Source organism: Emericellopsis cladophorae (assembly GCF_022114955.1).
Source record: "Emericellopsis cladophorae strain MUM 19.33 chromosome Unknown NODE_72_length_84747_cov_98_521442, whole genome shotgun sequence".
In the NCBI taxonomy this organism is placed as follows: domain Eukaryota; kingdom Fungi; phylum Ascomycota; class Sordariomycetes; order Hypocreales; family Bionectriaceae; genus Emericellopsis; species Emericellopsis cladophorae.
In genome coordinates, this window is record NW_026250997.1 from 55,882 (window position 1) to 72,969 (window position 17,088).

Below are 17,088 nucleotides of genomic sequence, written 5' to 3' on the forward strand. Positions count from 1 at the left end.
ATCCCGCGAGTGATCCTCGATGATCCCCAGCGTACAGGCCCGCTGCTTGACCGACCGCTGCTCATCCTTAACGGTTGATCGCGTTAAACTACTGCTCGGCGAGGCTGGGATATTTGCGTCTGATGATGCGCGGTCTAAGCTGGAGCGACTGCGCTGTTGAAGGTGGTACCATTGGGGCGCCCGGTGGGGGAGGGCAGGCGTTGTGCCATTGCGGGACATGGAGCCGGCTGGGGTGGCCTATCGTCTTGATCGTCTTTGCGTACGCGGAGACGCCTTCATTATCCTCGCAGGTTGCGCTGTGCGGATGCGATGATGTCGATGTGAGAGCCGCGATGTCGATGCGACGAGGAGCCGGCAGAATCCCCAGCAGCCGGTCGAGAGCTCTCACACTGCCTGCCACATCTGGTAACCTCGATGTATGGCAAGCTGGCCTGGGCATTGAGTTGACACAAAACCCCCCTCGGGGTCTATATAACAGACGATTGGATAATCTGTAAGATATGAAAAGAAAATGCCGCATGGCTTCAATTCATATCAGCACCCTCACCAAACCTGGCAACTGTGGAGATTTGCCTAAAGTCAAAGGCGCCAACTCGACGTCGAGTAAGGTAGGTACGGATATAGGCGCGGCAACACACATCGGCTGCAAGGCTATTCATGTAGACTTGGCGAGAAAGCTATCAACAACACCTAGCATTTGTCTACCAAACACATGGTTCCGGGTATGCTGACAACTGGTGCCGAAAGCTGACACCAGAATGAAACCGCCTCATGACGAAACGAACAGCTGTGAGGTGACCAAGAAGACCCAAACCAAATTGTGCATAAGTAGTACTACCACATGGATGTTTACTTGCGTGAATCGAAGAAGGCGCTTAAATATGTTGCATTGACCTCAGCGCGTCAGGCATTTAGTCTAAATTAGTTTGGCCCTCGCGCCCGCACAACCCCCAGCCCTGGCTGCACAGAGGCGGCTGGAGAAACTTGGAAATCCAGGGAGAAGATTGCAATGCCTTCCTTCTGCACCCTGCACCACAAGAGTACAATTAGTACAATGATTGTGAGTATTCCTTAGGCGACACGTGACGTTCGGGTCAGATTAGCTACAGGGTAGGTAGATCTGAAGTCGGTTTAACTAACTACGTTATTAACTGAGTACACTAACTAGGATGTCGTTGACTTGAGCGGTCGGGTCACAGTCTATGTGCGAGATAGTACTCGTGCCGCGCCCCACCTCTTAGGTGATGCTGGACACACCAACGGCCAGATCACACCAACGGCCACTTTGATGAAGATCGCGATGTAATTAACCCCTTCTAATATAACGCACACCATTTTCGTCATAAACCTCGAGCGTATCCGTGACCTTATCCATACGCCATTTACGAGCCTTTTTGGCGGCTCCTTCGGCATTCCGTTTGTATAAGTTACGTAGCTTCTTTTGGGCAGCATCCACGAGCCGTTGGGCCTTCACCAAAGCATCCTCATCGCGTTGGACCACCATATCACGGGCTTCTGCGACCGTCAGCACGCCCCCTGATTGAAGAGGCCGATTCTTCATCGCCCGGCGTTGGCGCTGCATTAATTCGGCTTTCTTAGTCCGCGATAGGTCCCTCTTCACTTGTACAAGCTCTGCGGCTGTTGTGAGGGCGCCGCGGATAAAGCGGTCTATATCCCACGAAAAGTCGTTATCGAGGTCGTCATCTATCTCATGAAGGGCCTCGCCAATCCGGTTGGCCACCTTATTGATCTGCCGTAGCGTGACAGGAGTCTCGAAGTCCGATGAAGCTAGCAATGAGGGCTGTGGCGATGGAGTCCGTAGGGCAGCCTCACGCTCTTCAACAGCCCTAATCACAAGATCAGGGTCGAAGGGCCAGATGCCGGTCTTCTTGAAGGCTGATTTTATCGTCTTGGCTGTGAATGCTTGTCTGCGCACGCCCTCAATTAGCGAGAGAAATTCGAGCTTCGTCACGTTGACCACGCCGTCCCGAATTATCACATCAAGAGCCTTAGCGTGATAGTGTTTCAATGGCTGGAAGACAACCACATCTAGCGGTTGCAATAGGTGTGTGAGGTGTGGAGGAAGAGCGAAGGGGATGATCCTTTTCTTTGCGCAATAGCCGATAAATTCCTTTGTATGGTGAGACCCGTGACCATCGATGACTAGAAGACGATACGCTGATGTGGCCGCGCCGGCAGTGTGCTCGTCGAAGTGCTTGATCCACGATAGGGCTATTTGATCGTTTGAATAGCCTGATGATGATAGCGTGATCTTCGTGTGAGGGCTTAGCTCAGATAGTCGATACCACTGATCCATGTGTACCTGTCCCGAAAGAATCAAGAAGGCCGGGATCACAACGCCAGCAGCAGATATACACTCTATCGCCGTGGCAGACTCCCTATTCTCAGGCATGCCAAAGAGATGAAGCCTCTTGCGCTTGGTCACGATAGATTGGTCCTTGCCGATGCCAATCCGAAAGCCTGTCTCATCCATATTCCAAATATCTTCTGGTGGGATCCCGTGTAGGGCTATGACCTGACGTAGCCTTTCAAAGTATTCGCGCGTTCGTTGTGTATTCTCTGCAGCCTTCCTATTAATATCAATCTTTCGTTAAAGAAGCCTTGTATAACCGTGGCGCTGAATGAAGCGGGTGGTCCAACGTGTGCCGACAGTCTCGATATGGTCAGGCCCGCATCGCTCGGCTAGAAGGTTGTTGGCAGCATCCGTAATAAACTCAGCGCGCACGGCAAAGTTAATACTATCAAGACTATCGATATAGCGACCAATAGCAACTTCTTCCTCTCTTGATAGCTTTGTATTAAAGGTAGGGCGGTTAAAACGCGTTGGCACACCGACGCGACGGCGCCTCAAGCGACCACGCGGGACATCGAATTGTCTCGCAATCGTAGCTAATTTTGCGTCAGGATTTTGCTCAAGATATTGAAGTGCTTCTTGAACGCGTATTTCAATAGCCGATATAGGCTCTGAACGTGTTGGCTGGGGCATTATCGCGAGAATATGTTGATCGTGGTGAAAAGTGGCCGTTGGTGTGATCTGGCCGTTGGTGTGTCCAGCACCACCTAAGAGGTGGGGCGCGGCACGAGTAGGTCTTGCGTAGACAACTGTATTGATAGCTGAGGAGCTGGTAGAGACTGACTACGGTGAAGCTGGGCTTCCTATAACGTAATCCACATGCGAGCGGCGCACCCAAGCGAGCGGCGCACCTTCCCCGTCATCTGCACACGACTACATTCCTCACCAATTATCACCGCATTTAATGATGGATGAACTTCCAAAAGAATCTAGGGTGACCCTTGCCCTCGCAGCTCTCGGAGGAGACGCGTCATTAAGTATCCGACATATTGCGAAGGTCTATAATGTGCCTCCAACGACTATACGTCGCCGACTGAAGGGTTTTCAGGCTAGAGCCGAAACCAGGCCGAATTCAATGAATCTAACGGATTCAGAAGAGAGAGCGATTATTAAGTATATACTCGATCTATCTTCGCGATCTTTTCCTCCCCGACTGTCTGGTGTTGAAGATATGGCTAACCAACTACTACGCGTACGCGACGCGCCACCCGTTGGCAAGCATTGGGCTTCAAACTTCGTTAAACGCCACCAAGAACTTCGCACGCGCTGGGTTCGTAGATATGACCACCAGCGGGCTAAATGCGAAGATCCGAGACTTATTGAGGGCTGGTTCACGCTTGTACGGAATATACAGGCGAAGTATGGGATCCTGAATGACGATATCTATAACTTCGACGAGACGGGCTTTATGATGGGTATTATCTTCGCGGGTATGGTTGTTACGACCTCAGAAGGCCGAACAAAGGCTAAACTAGCCCAGCCTGGGAATAGGGAATGGGCAACTGTTATTCAAGGCGTCAATGCGTGCGGCTGGGCTATTCCTCCTTTTATTATCCTCGCGGCTAAGTACCATCTCTCAGCTTGGTACGAGGGGACCGACCTTCCGGCCGATTGGGTCATCGCTACAACCGATAACGGCTGGACAACTAATGAGATTGGCCTCGAATGGATCAAGCACTTTGATCGCTATACAAGCCCTCGTACGAAAGGCGTGTATCGAATGCTTATTCTTGATGGCCACGAAAGTCACCATTCAACCGACTTTGAGCTCTTCTGTCAGGAGAAGAAGATCATCACGGTCTGTATGCCGGCTCATTCTTCCCATATTCTTCAACCCCTCGATATTGGTTGCTTTGGGCCTCTTAAACAAGCGTACGGGCGATAAGTGGAAGATCTAATGCGCGCACATATCACGCATATCTCAAAGGTTGACTTCCTTCGCGCCTTCCGTGCAGCTTTCTTCCTTACTTTCACGGAGAAGAATATACAAGGAGGCTTTGCTAGCACTGGCCTTATACCGTACGACCCAGAAAGGGTCCTCTCGAAGCTTGATGTGAAGCTTCGTACGCCAAGTCCTCCTGCAGACCCTATTGAAAATAGGCACCCTTGGGTCTTAAAGACGCCGCAGAATGCGTACGAGGCTAGCGCACAGTCAGAGGATATCAAAAATCGGATCTCTATCCATCAGAACAGCTCTCCAACGCCTATGCTTGATGCCTTGGATCAACTAACGAAGGGTGCTACAGCAGTAATGCATCAAGTAGCCCTCTTGCAAGCGGAGAACATATCGCTGCGTACAGCAAATGAGGCATTAAGCAAGCGTCGAGGGATTAAAAGAAGCTATCTTCAGCATAGAGGCACCCTTACTATGCAAGATGGGAAAGACCTTATTGATCAGAAGAAGGTTAATGAACAGATTCAGGAAGAAAAGCGTATAAAGAGGCGCCCTCAGCCACCAGGCAGTCCGAAGCCTGCACGCTGTAGCAAATGCGCCAAAACAGGTCATAACGTACGAAGCTGTCCGGAAGATATTTAAAGTCTCACTCTATCGATACTTTTATTTAATTAGTAACTTAATTGATTGTGTTGTTCTTGATCGACCTTTTTGTATGTAGATGACGGGGAAGGTGCGCCGCTCGCTTGGGTGCGCCGCTCGCATGTGGATTACGTTAAACCGACCTTAGATCTGCCTACCCTGTAGCTAGTCTAACCCCAACGTTACACCTTACAAGGATCTATTTCGCTTACAAATCTAGTGCTTCTAAAGCCTTCTATGACCTTCTGAAGGCTAGCACTGCTACACTCACTATTACCTACAAAGAACCGTAATCACTCTATAATCACTATGATATATAAGAAGCCTACGCTTTACCTTAGTTAATCTCTACCTAGCTCCAACAAATACTATCTCGTATATAGACTATAATCCGTCCGCTTAAGTTGATAATATTTTAGTATACTTAGTTTATAAACCGACCATAGATCTACCTACTTTATAGCTAGTTTAATCTAAACGTTATATATTAATAGCTCTTATTTAATATACTACTATATTAAGTATTAGAAGTAGTACTTCTATAGGCGTAGGGGAAGTGAATCGCGCTAATCCGGGAACCCTTTAGGGTAGGCAAAGTAATAGGTAAAGAACAGTGAATGAAAGCCTATATTTATAGGCGTGAGGGCGCTGTAGCGCCCTATAAGAAGTGGGTCTTATTAAACCTTATAGAAGGTTTGATTTGTAATTAGAGGTGATTCAATATAGTTACTTACCTTAATTATAGTATTAAGTATAGTGATTAATGTGATTAATGCGTGATTGGTGGAAAAGAATGGGTTATGCGTGATGTCACGTGCGGGGCGCATGACGGGTTCATGCGGTCGCATGTTGGGTCGTAACAGGTAAGAGGTCGGGATTAAGCGCTTTGAGCCTTTCCTTTCCTGTCTCTAGCCTTCGGAGGAGTTTCCATTAGATCCTTCGGCGTCTTTTCGACTTGGGCGTTCCTCCGTTCTCCTCGTTGACCATTTGGGCGTTCGGCCCGATCCGACTAATCAGGTCACAGTACATTGTAAAGAGTGAAATCCCAGTGTGAGAATTGAAAGAGATTCCCCGACGAGAGATATATACCTAATTCCGATATTGACTCAAAATTTTGTCCTCGCGGACAAGACAGTGGAATTTATCGCTTCTCGGCAACCGGTCATCATGTCACCTATCACGTCGTCCTTGATGGAGCTCATCATGCGTGCGGACACAGGAATTGTTGCCTTCGTTGCTGGCAGTCTCTGCTATATCGGATACTTCTTTCGTGGTGAACATCACATGTATGCCTTTGCGTACATACAAGCCCATACTGCGCTGTTTGCAGCTTGCAGCTTTCTATTGTATCGACTGGGGCTGCCGCTGGTCAACGCCGCACTACAGACACTTGTGTACGATGGCTTCTTTCTGGCCGGTCTCTTTGGGAGCCTGTTTGTTTATCGAGCCTTTCTGACCCCCCTCAACGCCTTCCCTGGCCCCTTCACTGCCCGGATCGCTACATTTTGGATCGTCTTTCGCATCAAGAGACTGCGAATGTTCAAAGCCTTCGAGGAGCTGCACCAGCGATACGGCTACTTTGTGCGCGTTGGCAGCCAGGAGATCTCCATCACGCATCCGAACGCGGTTGTGGACATCTTTGGAGCTCATTCAGTATGTGAAAAAAGTGTGTGGTACGACATTAGCAAACCGCAGGATTCTGTTCTTCTCCGCCGAAGCTTTGCTAAGCACTCAGAGCGGCGAGCCATCTGGACTCGTGCCTTTTCTGACAAGGCCGTCCGAGGCTACGAGTCCCGTTTCCACCCGTACAGGGCAAAGATGCTCGCCAAACTCGATGAGCAAGCCGGCCAACCTGTCAATATCGCCCACTGGCTGGGTCTGTACTCCTGGGACACCATGAGCGACCTGTCGTTCGGGCATTCGTTTGGCTTGCTAGATTCAGACAGTCATCATTGGGCCATGGGCGTCCTCGACAAAGGGATGAGCATCATTGGCCGTCATTTGCCCATGTGGTTTGTGCGTCTTGGGAGCTCGATGCCCGGCGGCAACAGAGACCTCAAGACCATGTTCAAGTATTGCCACGAGCAAATGATTGAACGCTATAATGCAAGTGCTCCTGCCCTAGCTGCTTGAATTGTCAAGGTTGCCTCTAACCAGCGCCAAACAGGCTCCAATCGAGCCCAAGGTGCCAGACGTCATGAGCACCCTCTTTGCGCCTTACAAGACAGGGGTTCTGCCTTTTGACGACACAGCGGTGCATTTGCTCGCTGGAGAAGCGCACTTACTTGTCAACGCGGGAAGGTAAGGTCCAAAGAGCATATGATCTCTATGAAGCGTTTGACTCACCGACTGATTAGTGACACTTCCCGAATCACCATGATCTGCGCCTTGTTTGTACTTGCGAAACAACCCGATCTCGCCCAGAGGCTTCGGGAAGCATTGAGACCGCATGTCCCCCAGGATCCCGACGAGATGTTGATGGACGATAAGATCATGAACCTCGACCTTCTGAACGGTATTGTACAAGAGGCCCTTCGCCTGTACCCACCAAGCCCGAGCCATCCTACCCGGGTGACTCCGCCCGAGGGTGCCATGATCGCCGGTCGTTTCATCCCGGGCAACACGCAGGTTATGGCCCCACAGTATGTCATTGGACGTGGTAAGTGGCCTCTCCAGGACTGATCACCGCACCGTGGTATTCGTCTTTTCTCACTTTGATTACAGACGAGCGCATCTTTCCCCGCGCAAATGAGTTCATACCCGAGCGCTGGTACAGCCTTACGGAGTTGGTCAAGGACAAAACTGCCATTGCGCCATTCTCACTGGGCCCCATGAATTGCGTGGGGAAGCGCCTGGCGCTGGCCAACATTCGAGTCACTTTGGCATCGTTCGTTATGCGGTACAACCTCAGCTTCCCCCCGACTCAATCCGACTCAGAAGCCCTTTTTGAAGACGGCTTGTATGAGCATTTCAGCCTCCAGTCCGGGCCCTTGATGCTGTCCTTGGAAAAGAGACACAAAGCAAAGGACGTGGAGAGAGTCAATGGTCCCCTTTAGTTACATTGCTGGCCAAGTTCTTCATTTCTTGTTGGTCGTTGGCTTGGAATCCTGACGATGGACAAGCACAATAGCGCAGACTGGCAATCTTTCATCCACGAGCAGTGAATTGACTGTGCTGTGAGATCTGGTATTTATATGTTTTCACTCAGTGTGGAGGCTCACATTTTCCTAACGCTGTGCTTCTACACTGGTTCACGTGGTCATCAAACGCTGTTGTATTGTCAAGGCACATTCCGACCCGTCCGTCAACACACTGGTTTTCTGCTCTACTTTTTCCAGTCAACACAAAGTTTGGCATGGCTCAGAGTTGATCGTAGGTTCAATGCGGCATCCAGACCCGTCTATCTAATTCACTTTACAGTTTTCCTAGGTATTGTTGGTGGAAAGCTAGCTAGATCATTCTGGTAGTCGAAAGACAGCAAGAATAGGTGATAAAGATACCCAAAGAGCATCAAGAACACTGCGGACGCGCCTGCTGCGCCTAGCAGGATTGCGCACCGAGTGTCTTGGCTCCATAACGTGTCGAGTAGGAGCGGGCGAATAAATAGTGTCGAGCCAAGGCGGCTGTGCGACAGTGCCGCTAGCACAAGAGGTGTCGCAAGAAGGGTGACTGCGAGCGTCTTCCAGGGTGAGGTGGACCGTCTGAGACGGGATGCCGGGTTCTTGGTGGGTTTGACCACCTCTCGTAGGGAAGGACGAGAAGGACGCGGAGTCTGTTCTTGTCCCACTGCGAGTCTTCCCACAAAGTAATCCTGAAGGGTTTGCGTGTTCTCCTCGGTATGGCCGGCATATTCGTATGCTTTCGTGCCATCTGTGCCGGCGCTGTTTCTGAGCACCTCGAGGCCACCCGGGTGGTTCCACTGCAAAGTGGTCACATCGTACACTGGAAAGGCCCGTCAGCGCGCTGCATTTGAAAGACCAGACGGTGACTGGATCGACTGTCTTCGTACCGCAACCGTGAATCGCAATCCAAAGCGAATCCGGAGTCCCATGTTCGAATAGCTGTTCATGTGTGATCCAAGGCTCGCACGTCTGCGTACTTGTAGATGCCATGGCCGTTCACACACGCTGATAGAGGTGGTTGCCAAACGTATCTAGTATCGACAAGATTTGTCTGCTGCTTCGTGCCTCGAAGCCACAGAGGGTGTGGGCAGTGGGCATGCTCAGCATATTGAGCGGACAGACCTCGATTGCGGACCATCCACGGGCCCCGCCCAAAGCGACAGCTCGCCGGGGTTCTCAAAGGAGTAAGACAAACGGCGTCCGACAAAACAGGATGGCTCATTACTCAAATCGGCCGAAAAGGGTGGAGGTTCAAAGCGAGCGGGTCGTCGTCGCATTCATGTTCTCTCTTCGTGATGAATTCTATATGCCTCTTAGGTGTACAAAACTGGCCAAGACTTGGCAGCAACAATTTCAAGTTGAAAAGGACCGCGCCCCTTGATGAGCCTGCGAACACCAGCTTCGAACAACTCGCCCAAGAAGACGTGGATATGTACAAAGAATTCTACATTGGGAATGAGGGCAACGAAATTTGTCGCAGGCTCGACATTGCACCCTTCAGCAGCGTAGAGCAAATCACGACAACGCTGGCCGAGACATATGGCTTTGCTGATGCAAAATGTGTGTCCATCTTATCATCCCTCAAAATGGAGACGCAATAGGCAGAATCCAAGACATCCTATCTCCTCGCCCCTTGCGCCACCGCCAGCGTATCCGCTGCGTTCTGGACTGACTGGACGTAGCAATATGGCTCGTTGACCAGTATGGAAGCCACATCTCGACTTTGAAAGACGCGCAGAAAGCCCCCGGCCCAGTCGAAGTGCGATCCACACTCTGTGGGCCCATACGGGAGCCCCGGGGCCCTCGTCTTTTACCGTTTGTCGGTAATCGCTACGAGCTGTACCCGGACGTCCTCGGAAACTATGACAGACTGTTCTCCATCTATGGCCCCATGATCAAGACGGTCAACATGGGAACAACCATCTATCACACCAATGACCCTGAGATTGCACGTCATGTCCTGCGCGAAAACACGCTGTTCACCAAATCCACGTCTGATCCTTCACATCCACTGCACTACATGGCCGATCAAGACTGCCTGTTCACCTGTGACAGCGCATCCCCTGCCTTTGCACCGAGCCACAAGTTTGTGCCACCGACAATGTCGCCCCGTGCCGTGGCTCACTTGACGCCGCTGATACAAGATGCTGCACGATCCATCTTCCCGGCATTCGATGAGCTGGCCGGGGCAGATGTAGCGGTCAACGTGTACCAATACATGTTTAAACTTGCGGCGCAGATCATTTGGCGCGTGGTACTCAACCAGGACTTGAAGCATTTTGAGTCTCCAAGAACGCCGCCATCGGTACCGATCCGCCTGTTTGGCCAGTATCTCTCGCTGATGAAGAAGACATCCATGCAGCCGCAATGGGTCAAGTATCTGCCCTTTGGAGACGCGGCGCGATTGAAAAGCGTCCGTCAGGAGGTCCTCGACATGACCGAGGACGCCATGGACGCCAGCGTCGATAAACAAGGCCCATCTCTGCCGCTGTCTGATCCCGAGGCTATACAGAGCGCGACGTGTGTGGCCGATTTTCTGTATCGCGCCACGGACAGGGATGGGAAGAGGCTGCCGCACAACATCGTCCGGGCAAATGTTGTGGTGAGTTGCGGAGCTGGCTTCACCACGAGCTCGTCCCTACTCTCCTGGGCTGTTTTTTCCCTGGTTCGTTACGCCGGGAATCAGCAATGCCTATACGAGGAGATTGCTTCCCATCGAGGTCCCTCCACGTCCAGAAAGCAATGGACTTATGGGGAGATTCATAAAATGAAGTTCCTCGACTGCTTCATCAAAGAAGTTCTCCGCCTCCATAGTCCTAGTTTCCAGACAGCGCGCAACGCCAAGCAAGACACGGTGCTGCCCGGAGGGTATTTGGTACCCAAAGCATCCATTGTTATTGCCTGCTTTCCCAGCATACAGAAAAATCCAGCCTACTGGGACAATCCAACGCGGTTTGATCCGAACCGCTGGATGCAAGAAGGCTTCGCGGCACAACAAGCCCGTTGCGGTGCATACACGCCGTTTGCTGCAGGAGGCCGTGGCTGCGTCGGTTCTACTCTTGCGCTCACGCAGGTGAAGATGGTTCTGATAGAGCTGGTGTATCGATACGAGTTCCACGACGAGTCGCCGGAGCCTGTCGTGTGCGATCCTGAATTCTTAGTGGTGCGGCCATTGAATTTCTATGCTGGGCTGACCATGCGGAGGGACACAGAGTAGATGAGTTGAGGACGTGGAATGAATCTGATTACATACTGGGTCCGCCTACTACAAAGGACGTTGGGTCTGGTGTTTTGGTGGCTCAAAATATATTTTGCAGGCGACACATGGAAGGAAAATAAGAAGCACAGCTCCCAGTACTATCGACACGAACCAATGCCAGAAGTTTTTGAGCACTCATCGAGCAGACTATAGACATATGCCACTCGTTTTCATCCAAGCTGCGACTCAATTTTACTTTCCACATACCATCATACGTCAAGTCAGATCAGTTTACTAACTTAGTTTCAAGTCTCCCAAGAGGGTTTAGAAATAGCTGCTTTTGGAATGGATCCAACACCGCACTGCATAAGACAATTTTTCCAATCCCGTCAGTTAAAACCCGAGCCGAATCCAAATTCTCATCTAGGAGGGCAACCCCAGGCGAGCGTGATTGAAAACCGACGTTGTATGCAGAGCAATGGACCTGTTTGTTTCCGGCCGACGGCGGTCTACCAATGTGTCGCGGACCGGAAGCAGAGGTGCAAGTGGTCATCGGCATCACGGCTCTAGTACCTGTCTGGTCAGTCCCGTCTCAATGGAAACCAAGTCTGCATGCATCCGAGTTGGTACATAGTCCGCTACTTTGCAGAAACAGCCTCATGGCCCAATACAATGCCTGTCCAGGCAATCAGGGGTATCTCGACGACAAAATAACTGAGAGCTTAATGGCCTGGTACATGAGATTTTTTCCGTTCCTTTATTTTCACAGAAATATATCCATGTTTGGCACTACCCAAGCACTCTGAAGGACTCAGTCTGTCATTTCGATTGAAAACATGTGCGGCATTACTGCATGTATCTTGCTCGGCGGAGCAAGCACCAACAACCACACGAACACATCGTTTTCCGAAAACGCAATCCTTGAACCCCAGCTCAATGGCGGAACATTAGAGAAATTGGAGGCAGAGCTCAAAGGCTCAATCGAAGCCATAGCCCACCGTGGACCGGACGAGTCGGGGATATGGATCAGCGAGAATGAGCAAGTCGGGCTGGCTCACTGCCGACTGTCCATCAACGATCTATCCTCTGCGGGTCGCCAACCTCTCCACTGTAACGGTGAGGAAATTCATGCCGTGGTGAATGGCGAGATTTATGACTACGACCTCCTTCGCGCCGAGTGCGAAGCGAACTATGGCTATGCTTTCCAAAGCGACAGTGATAGCGAGCTTGTGTTAGCACTCTACAAGATCCACGGTGCGCCCGAGTTCTTCACGTATCTGCGTGGTGAATTCACATTCATCCTCTACGACAGCCGGGAAGGCGGTCGGCGTGTGATCTGCGCGCGCGACCGTTTTGGCATCAAGCCCTTGGTATATACGAAGGTTGGGTCGAGGCTACTCGTTGCCTCGGAAGCCAAGGCATTCTTGCCGCTGGGCTGGAAACCGCGCTGGGACGTCCGAGCCATTGCGAGCGCTGCATGGATGTTTGATGACCGAACTCTGTTCCGTCATGTTCGCAAGGTCTTGCCTGGTCACTATCTTGACATTACCGAAGAGGGGGGCGTGCAGCAGATCAAGTATTGGGACGCTGAATATGAAGACAAGGCAGGTTCACTTCATTTTGGGCTTTTCGAAAGGAGCGCGACTAATTGATCTCCCCCTGCCAATAGCGCAAAGTCGATACTCGCACCGTCGACGAAATGGTATTCGGTGTTCGCGAAAGACTGGTCGAGTCTGTTCGTCTTCGGCTACGTGCTGACGTGCCCATTGGCATCTTCTTGTCCGGAGGAATTGACTCCTCCGCCATTGCCGGTATAGTCACGCAACTTGCGCGCAAGGACAAGGTCAAGGTGGGAAACGAACAGACTTCCCGAGTCACCTGCTTCAGTGTAGCATTCCCTAAGTCTTCCGGCTATGATGAATCCGGTATGTCTTTAACATTGCGCGCACATGGAATTGCTACCCCTGAGAGTGTATCAGCACAAAGGCTGACTGCCGACAGATATTGCTCAACGTACCGTCGAGTGGCTCGGAGTCGACATGGTCAAGAAGAGCGTCACAGAGAACAATTTAGCAGAGGATTTCGAAGAGGCTGTATTCCACTGCGAGCATCATCATTTCGACCTCAATTTCGTGGCTAAATTTGCACTCTCCACCCTTCCCCGCGAGCACGGCATCAAGGTCGTCCTAACCGGTGAAGGCGCTGACGAGCATTTCGCTGGCTATCCATACTTTGCCAGTGAATTCCTGCGCGAAGCTGATGAAGCCATGGCACATTACCATCTATCCCAAGAAGGCCAGCTTCGACAAAAGTTATTCAAGTCGGCGCAGAGGGAGATGAAGGAAATCTGGCAAAGAGGTGGCGCAACAGTGTATGTTGAGAGGCCATCCATTGCCTCCATTGCCGGCGTGGGCGCAGTGGACATGAGCGACAATTTGTTAGCATGGCATCCTGCAAGCAGGGTATTCCACCCGTGGCTCCGAGACAAGCAAGGCAACGACGACTGCCGTAGGACAGTTCTGGGTTCGCACGCGACCAACGTCCAGGCGAAGATGAAGCTGCGATGGCACCCATTGCACACGGCCATGTACATGTGGAACAAGAGCTCGCTGCCTAACATTCTACTGTCTTGCCTCGGCGATCGAACAGAGATGGCACACAGTGTGGAAGCACGCACGCCCTTCCTGGACCACCACCTAGCCGAGTATGTCAACCGCTTGCCTCCTAGTGTCAAGCTGCGCTACTCGGACGACGCGGCAAGCGCCGCTGCGGACCTGGGTCCCATCTGGACTAAGTCTAGTGTGGCTCTGCAGAGTCTCGATGAGAAATGGATCCTCCGCCAGGCAATGCGCCCCTTTATCACCGACGAGTTGTACCAGCGAAAGAAGAATCCGTTCTTGGCGCCGACGCGGTGGAAAGTGGGCGGGCCGCTTCATCAAAAGCTGACCATGCTGCTATCAGAGAAGGCAGTGGAAGAGCTCGGCTTTGTGGATTGGGCGACGATCCAGGAGGACATGGGCACTGCTTGGGGCGAGGAAGCTGACCCCGGAGCCTTCCGCCGACTGTTGTGCTGTAGTGCCTGGGTAGCGCTGAGCCGGCGTATGGGAGTGGCCAAAGGGACTGAAGCTGACTGGGAGGGCACGCTACAATGTTGATCCTGTCATGAACCGTCTCGCCGTCATGACTCCATTCATCAGTTATGGGTTTTTCGCAGATATACGGTAGTGATGGGAAAATCATGCCCAATGCTGCCTCGGTGAGAACGGCAGCCTAGCTATAACTTTCCTCTCTTCATCTCCTCCCTTCATCAGAAACACTGATTTAAGCTCATCAAAGCGAGAGTTGAATTAAAATCAACGGCGAAGACATGCTCGTCATCGAGACTGGGACAATGTACCAATTAACGTTAGATGCGCACCACAATCTTCCCACGCCCCAAACCTCGAGAATGCGCGGACTCATATGCTTTCCGGACGTCACTCAACGACACCGTCTTGGAAACACGCCCTTTGATGTTCCCCTGCTTCAAATGTTCCGTGATGCGCGCCATGCTCTCCCTCGAGGGCTCGGCAATCATGTAAAGTGCCCGAGTGCCTTCCTTGCCGTTGCTGAGGCCGAGCTCTGCGTGCTTCTCCCTGTACCCCCAGCTGCAGGCGTCAAAAGACAATATGGTGCTGCCCTCTGGCTTCGCCACACTCCAGCAGTCCTCAAGCACATCGGACCCAACAGAATCAACCACGACGTCGACCTTGTCCACAGTGGACAGTTCCCCGTACTCCACCACCTCTTGGGCGCCAATAGAGCGCAGAAACGACTCGTCACGCTCCTTTGAGCTAGACGCGGCCACGACGTAGTGTCCAGCTAAGGCGGCAAATTGGACAAGAAACGTGCCAATGCCGCCGCCCGCGCCGGTAATCAGAACTCTCCGCTTTCCGTGCTTTGTGGCAGCTGTCTCGAGCCCGATATGCTTGAACAAGGCTTGATCAGCCGTGAGGGCGCTCCCAGGAATTGCGGCCGCCTCCTCCCACGACAGATTGTCCGGCTTCTTGACGGCCTCTTCCGTCATGACGATGGCGTACTCGGCCCAAGTGCCCCCGCGATTCGCATGTGTCATGCCAAAGACGTGGTCCCCAGGACGGAACTCTGGCTCATTGTCGTGCACGGCGACGACGATGCCGGAGAAATCGTTTCCCAACGTGGCATGGTTCGGGGGGTACAGTTCATTCCACTCGAGATTGTCCTTGTAGACGGTGGAGGCCTTCACTTGGACCAAGATCTCGCCGGGCTTGGAGACACGTGGTTTGGGGACATTGTCGTGTATCTCAATGGCGGATGACGGTGCCACGTGTCCAGGGAAGCCGTACCGTTTCCCCCCTGGGGACGTTGACCGAACTCGTGCAGCTCTCATGGTTAGATTAATCGTTCTTAGGACGGTATATCAGCGAGTGGATTGAGATCGTGGATGAAAACGAAAACAATTGGCACAAATTGTGATGTTGCTGGGCACTATGTGAAGGGCCTTTTGCTCTTTTGGAAGACCCTGCGCCAATCTTGACCATCTTCTCGGCGTTTTGCCAAACTAGGAATCCCTGTGCCAGATTTGCCCAAACTCGTCCGGGCCGCAAATGATTCTCCCACGATCGTTTGCCCCTGACTAGCTGCAGTCGACTTTACGAAACTCCTCTTGTGCTAGGTTCTTGCGCGACGCCGCCAGGGCCATGTTGAGCCAAAGGAACCAAGTCTGGATCTATAACGTCTATGACTCTAGAACTAGGAGACCCTTGGAACACGTCTGCCTAGAAAAATGCCTGCGCCATAGCCCAGTCGATACTCCGAAGTACAGCCTTGATTTCGGTCTGTCTCTTTGGCAGGTCGTGCAGCCCACTGTGCACAACTGTCCTTGACATGGAATCATCACAAGTGCTGCGCGACAGCTCAGCCATTTGGATCAAAAAGTCAAAGTCATTCCGGCCCCACACGTGAACAGTCGGAGTCTGGATCTTCTGTGCCTGGACGGACGGGTACATAATTCGAGGAATCGCGTGCAGCTCTTCCCGGCGGTACATGTCCAGGTTCGTCCAGGGAAACTTGAAGTCTTGGGAGGTAGCGTGGACAATTGTCCGCTGTAGAATGTCTACGAGCTCTTGTTCCTGTCTCGTGAGCGATTCTGCGTGGCGACCTGTTGGATCCGAAATGTCGTATTCTTTGGCGCGCAAATTCGAAATGACGCTGGCCCCCAGACTGTGGTCAGGGCTACATGGCATCGCGGCTGAAAAGAGACAGGCAAACTTGACGGGCACGAGCTCGCCAGCCACTTGCTGCTGATACAAGTATGCCAGTGTCAAGGCTGAGCCCTGACTGAACCCGAAGATGCCGTCGATGGGGCCTTGGAATTGGAGAGTTTCCTCCAGATGAGCAACCGCTTGCGCCATGTCGGCGGGAGAATAGCCCTGCGTGTGAGAACAGTATGGACCGGGATGGTATCTCGACACGCCTGTATGCCAAAGCGTCAACGTGGGAGTATACACGAGGTAACCCACAGAGTCTACGTACCTGGTCCTCTTTCCGACGCGAATGGCCCGTCTACGAAGAGGAGCTCAAAGCTCGGGTCGAGCTCTCGTCGCAAATTGGCCATTTGCTTTTCGAAAATGGCACCAGAGCTACCAAGCCCGTGGAGACATAGGATTCGCATCTTGTCCGCCAAGCATGTATCAAGTGCCAACCAACCGGGACTTTCGGGATCCAAATATCCGTGGACTGGCCTATCTATACGGATTGGCTTTTGGCTTTTGAAGTCTTGGACCCTGATTCAAGTGGATCGCCAGATAAGTGGAGGGTTGCCGAATCTACCACGGGC

General features: G+C 52.0%; 6 protein-coding genes across 6 annotated transcripts; 3 read left to right on the forward strand and 3 right to left on the reverse strand.

Annotated features, from left to right (window-relative positions):
* Window positions 1–88: 88 nt before the first annotated feature.
* J7T54_003348 (transposase) lies at window positions 89–2,494 on the reverse strand (the record flags this gene model as incomplete). The annotated part of the gene is made up of 2 exons (XM_051509845.1): window positions 89–393; window positions 1,333–2,494. The coding sequence occupies 2 exons, from the start codon at window positions 2,492–2,494 to the stop codon at window positions 89–91; spliced, it is 1,467 nt and encodes a 488-aa protein (XP_051359197.1).
* A 3,583-nt stretch (window positions 2,495–6,077) lies between these two features.
* On the forward strand, window positions 6,078–7,966 carry J7T54_003349 (uncharacterized protein; the record flags this gene model as incomplete). Its single annotated transcript, XM_051509847.1, has 5 exons — window positions 6,078–6,563; window positions 6,606–6,926; window positions 7,078–7,211; window positions 7,268–7,569; window positions 7,635–7,966. 5 exons carry the CDS (start codon window positions 6,078–6,080, stop codon window positions 7,964–7,966), a joined length of 1,575 nt encoding a protein of 524 aa, XP_051359198.1.
* Window positions 7,967–9,462: 1,496 nt separating this feature from the next.
* J7T54_003350 (putative cytochrome P450 monooxygenase) lies at window positions 9,463–11,249 on the forward strand (the record flags this gene model as incomplete). Its single annotated transcript, XM_051509848.1, has 2 exons — window positions 9,463–9,592; window positions 9,715–11,249. 2 exons carry the CDS (start codon window positions 9,463–9,465, stop codon window positions 11,247–11,249), a joined length of 1,665 nt encoding a protein of 554 aa, XP_051359199.1.
* Window positions 11,250–12,067: 818 nt separating this feature from the next.
* On the forward strand, window positions 12,068–14,386 carry J7T54_003351 (uncharacterized protein; the record flags this gene model as incomplete). The annotated part of the gene is made up of 3 exons (XM_051509849.1): window positions 12,068–12,839; window positions 12,908–13,156; window positions 13,233–14,386. 3 exons carry the CDS (start codon window positions 12,068–12,070, stop codon window positions 14,384–14,386), a joined length of 2,175 nt encoding a protein of 724 aa, XP_051359200.1.
* A 251-nt stretch (window positions 14,387–14,637) lies between these two features.
* On the reverse strand, window positions 14,638–15,639 carry J7T54_003352 (quinone reductase; the record flags this gene model as incomplete). The annotated part of the gene is made up of 1 exon (XM_051509850.1): window positions 14,638–15,639. One exon carries the CDS (start codon window positions 15,637–15,639, stop codon window positions 14,638–14,640), a length of 1,002 nt encoding a protein of 333 aa, XP_051359201.1.
* A 388-nt stretch (window positions 15,640–16,027) lies between these two features.
* Window positions 16,028–16,866, reverse strand: J7T54_003353 (Esterase mlcF; the record flags this gene model as incomplete). The annotated part of the gene is made up of 2 exons (XM_051509851.1): window positions 16,028–16,725; window positions 16,785–16,866. 2 exons carry the CDS (start codon window positions 16,864–16,866, stop codon window positions 16,028–16,030), a joined length of 780 nt encoding a protein of 259 aa, XP_051359202.1.
* Between the last annotated feature and the right edge of the window lie 222 nt (window positions 16,867–17,088).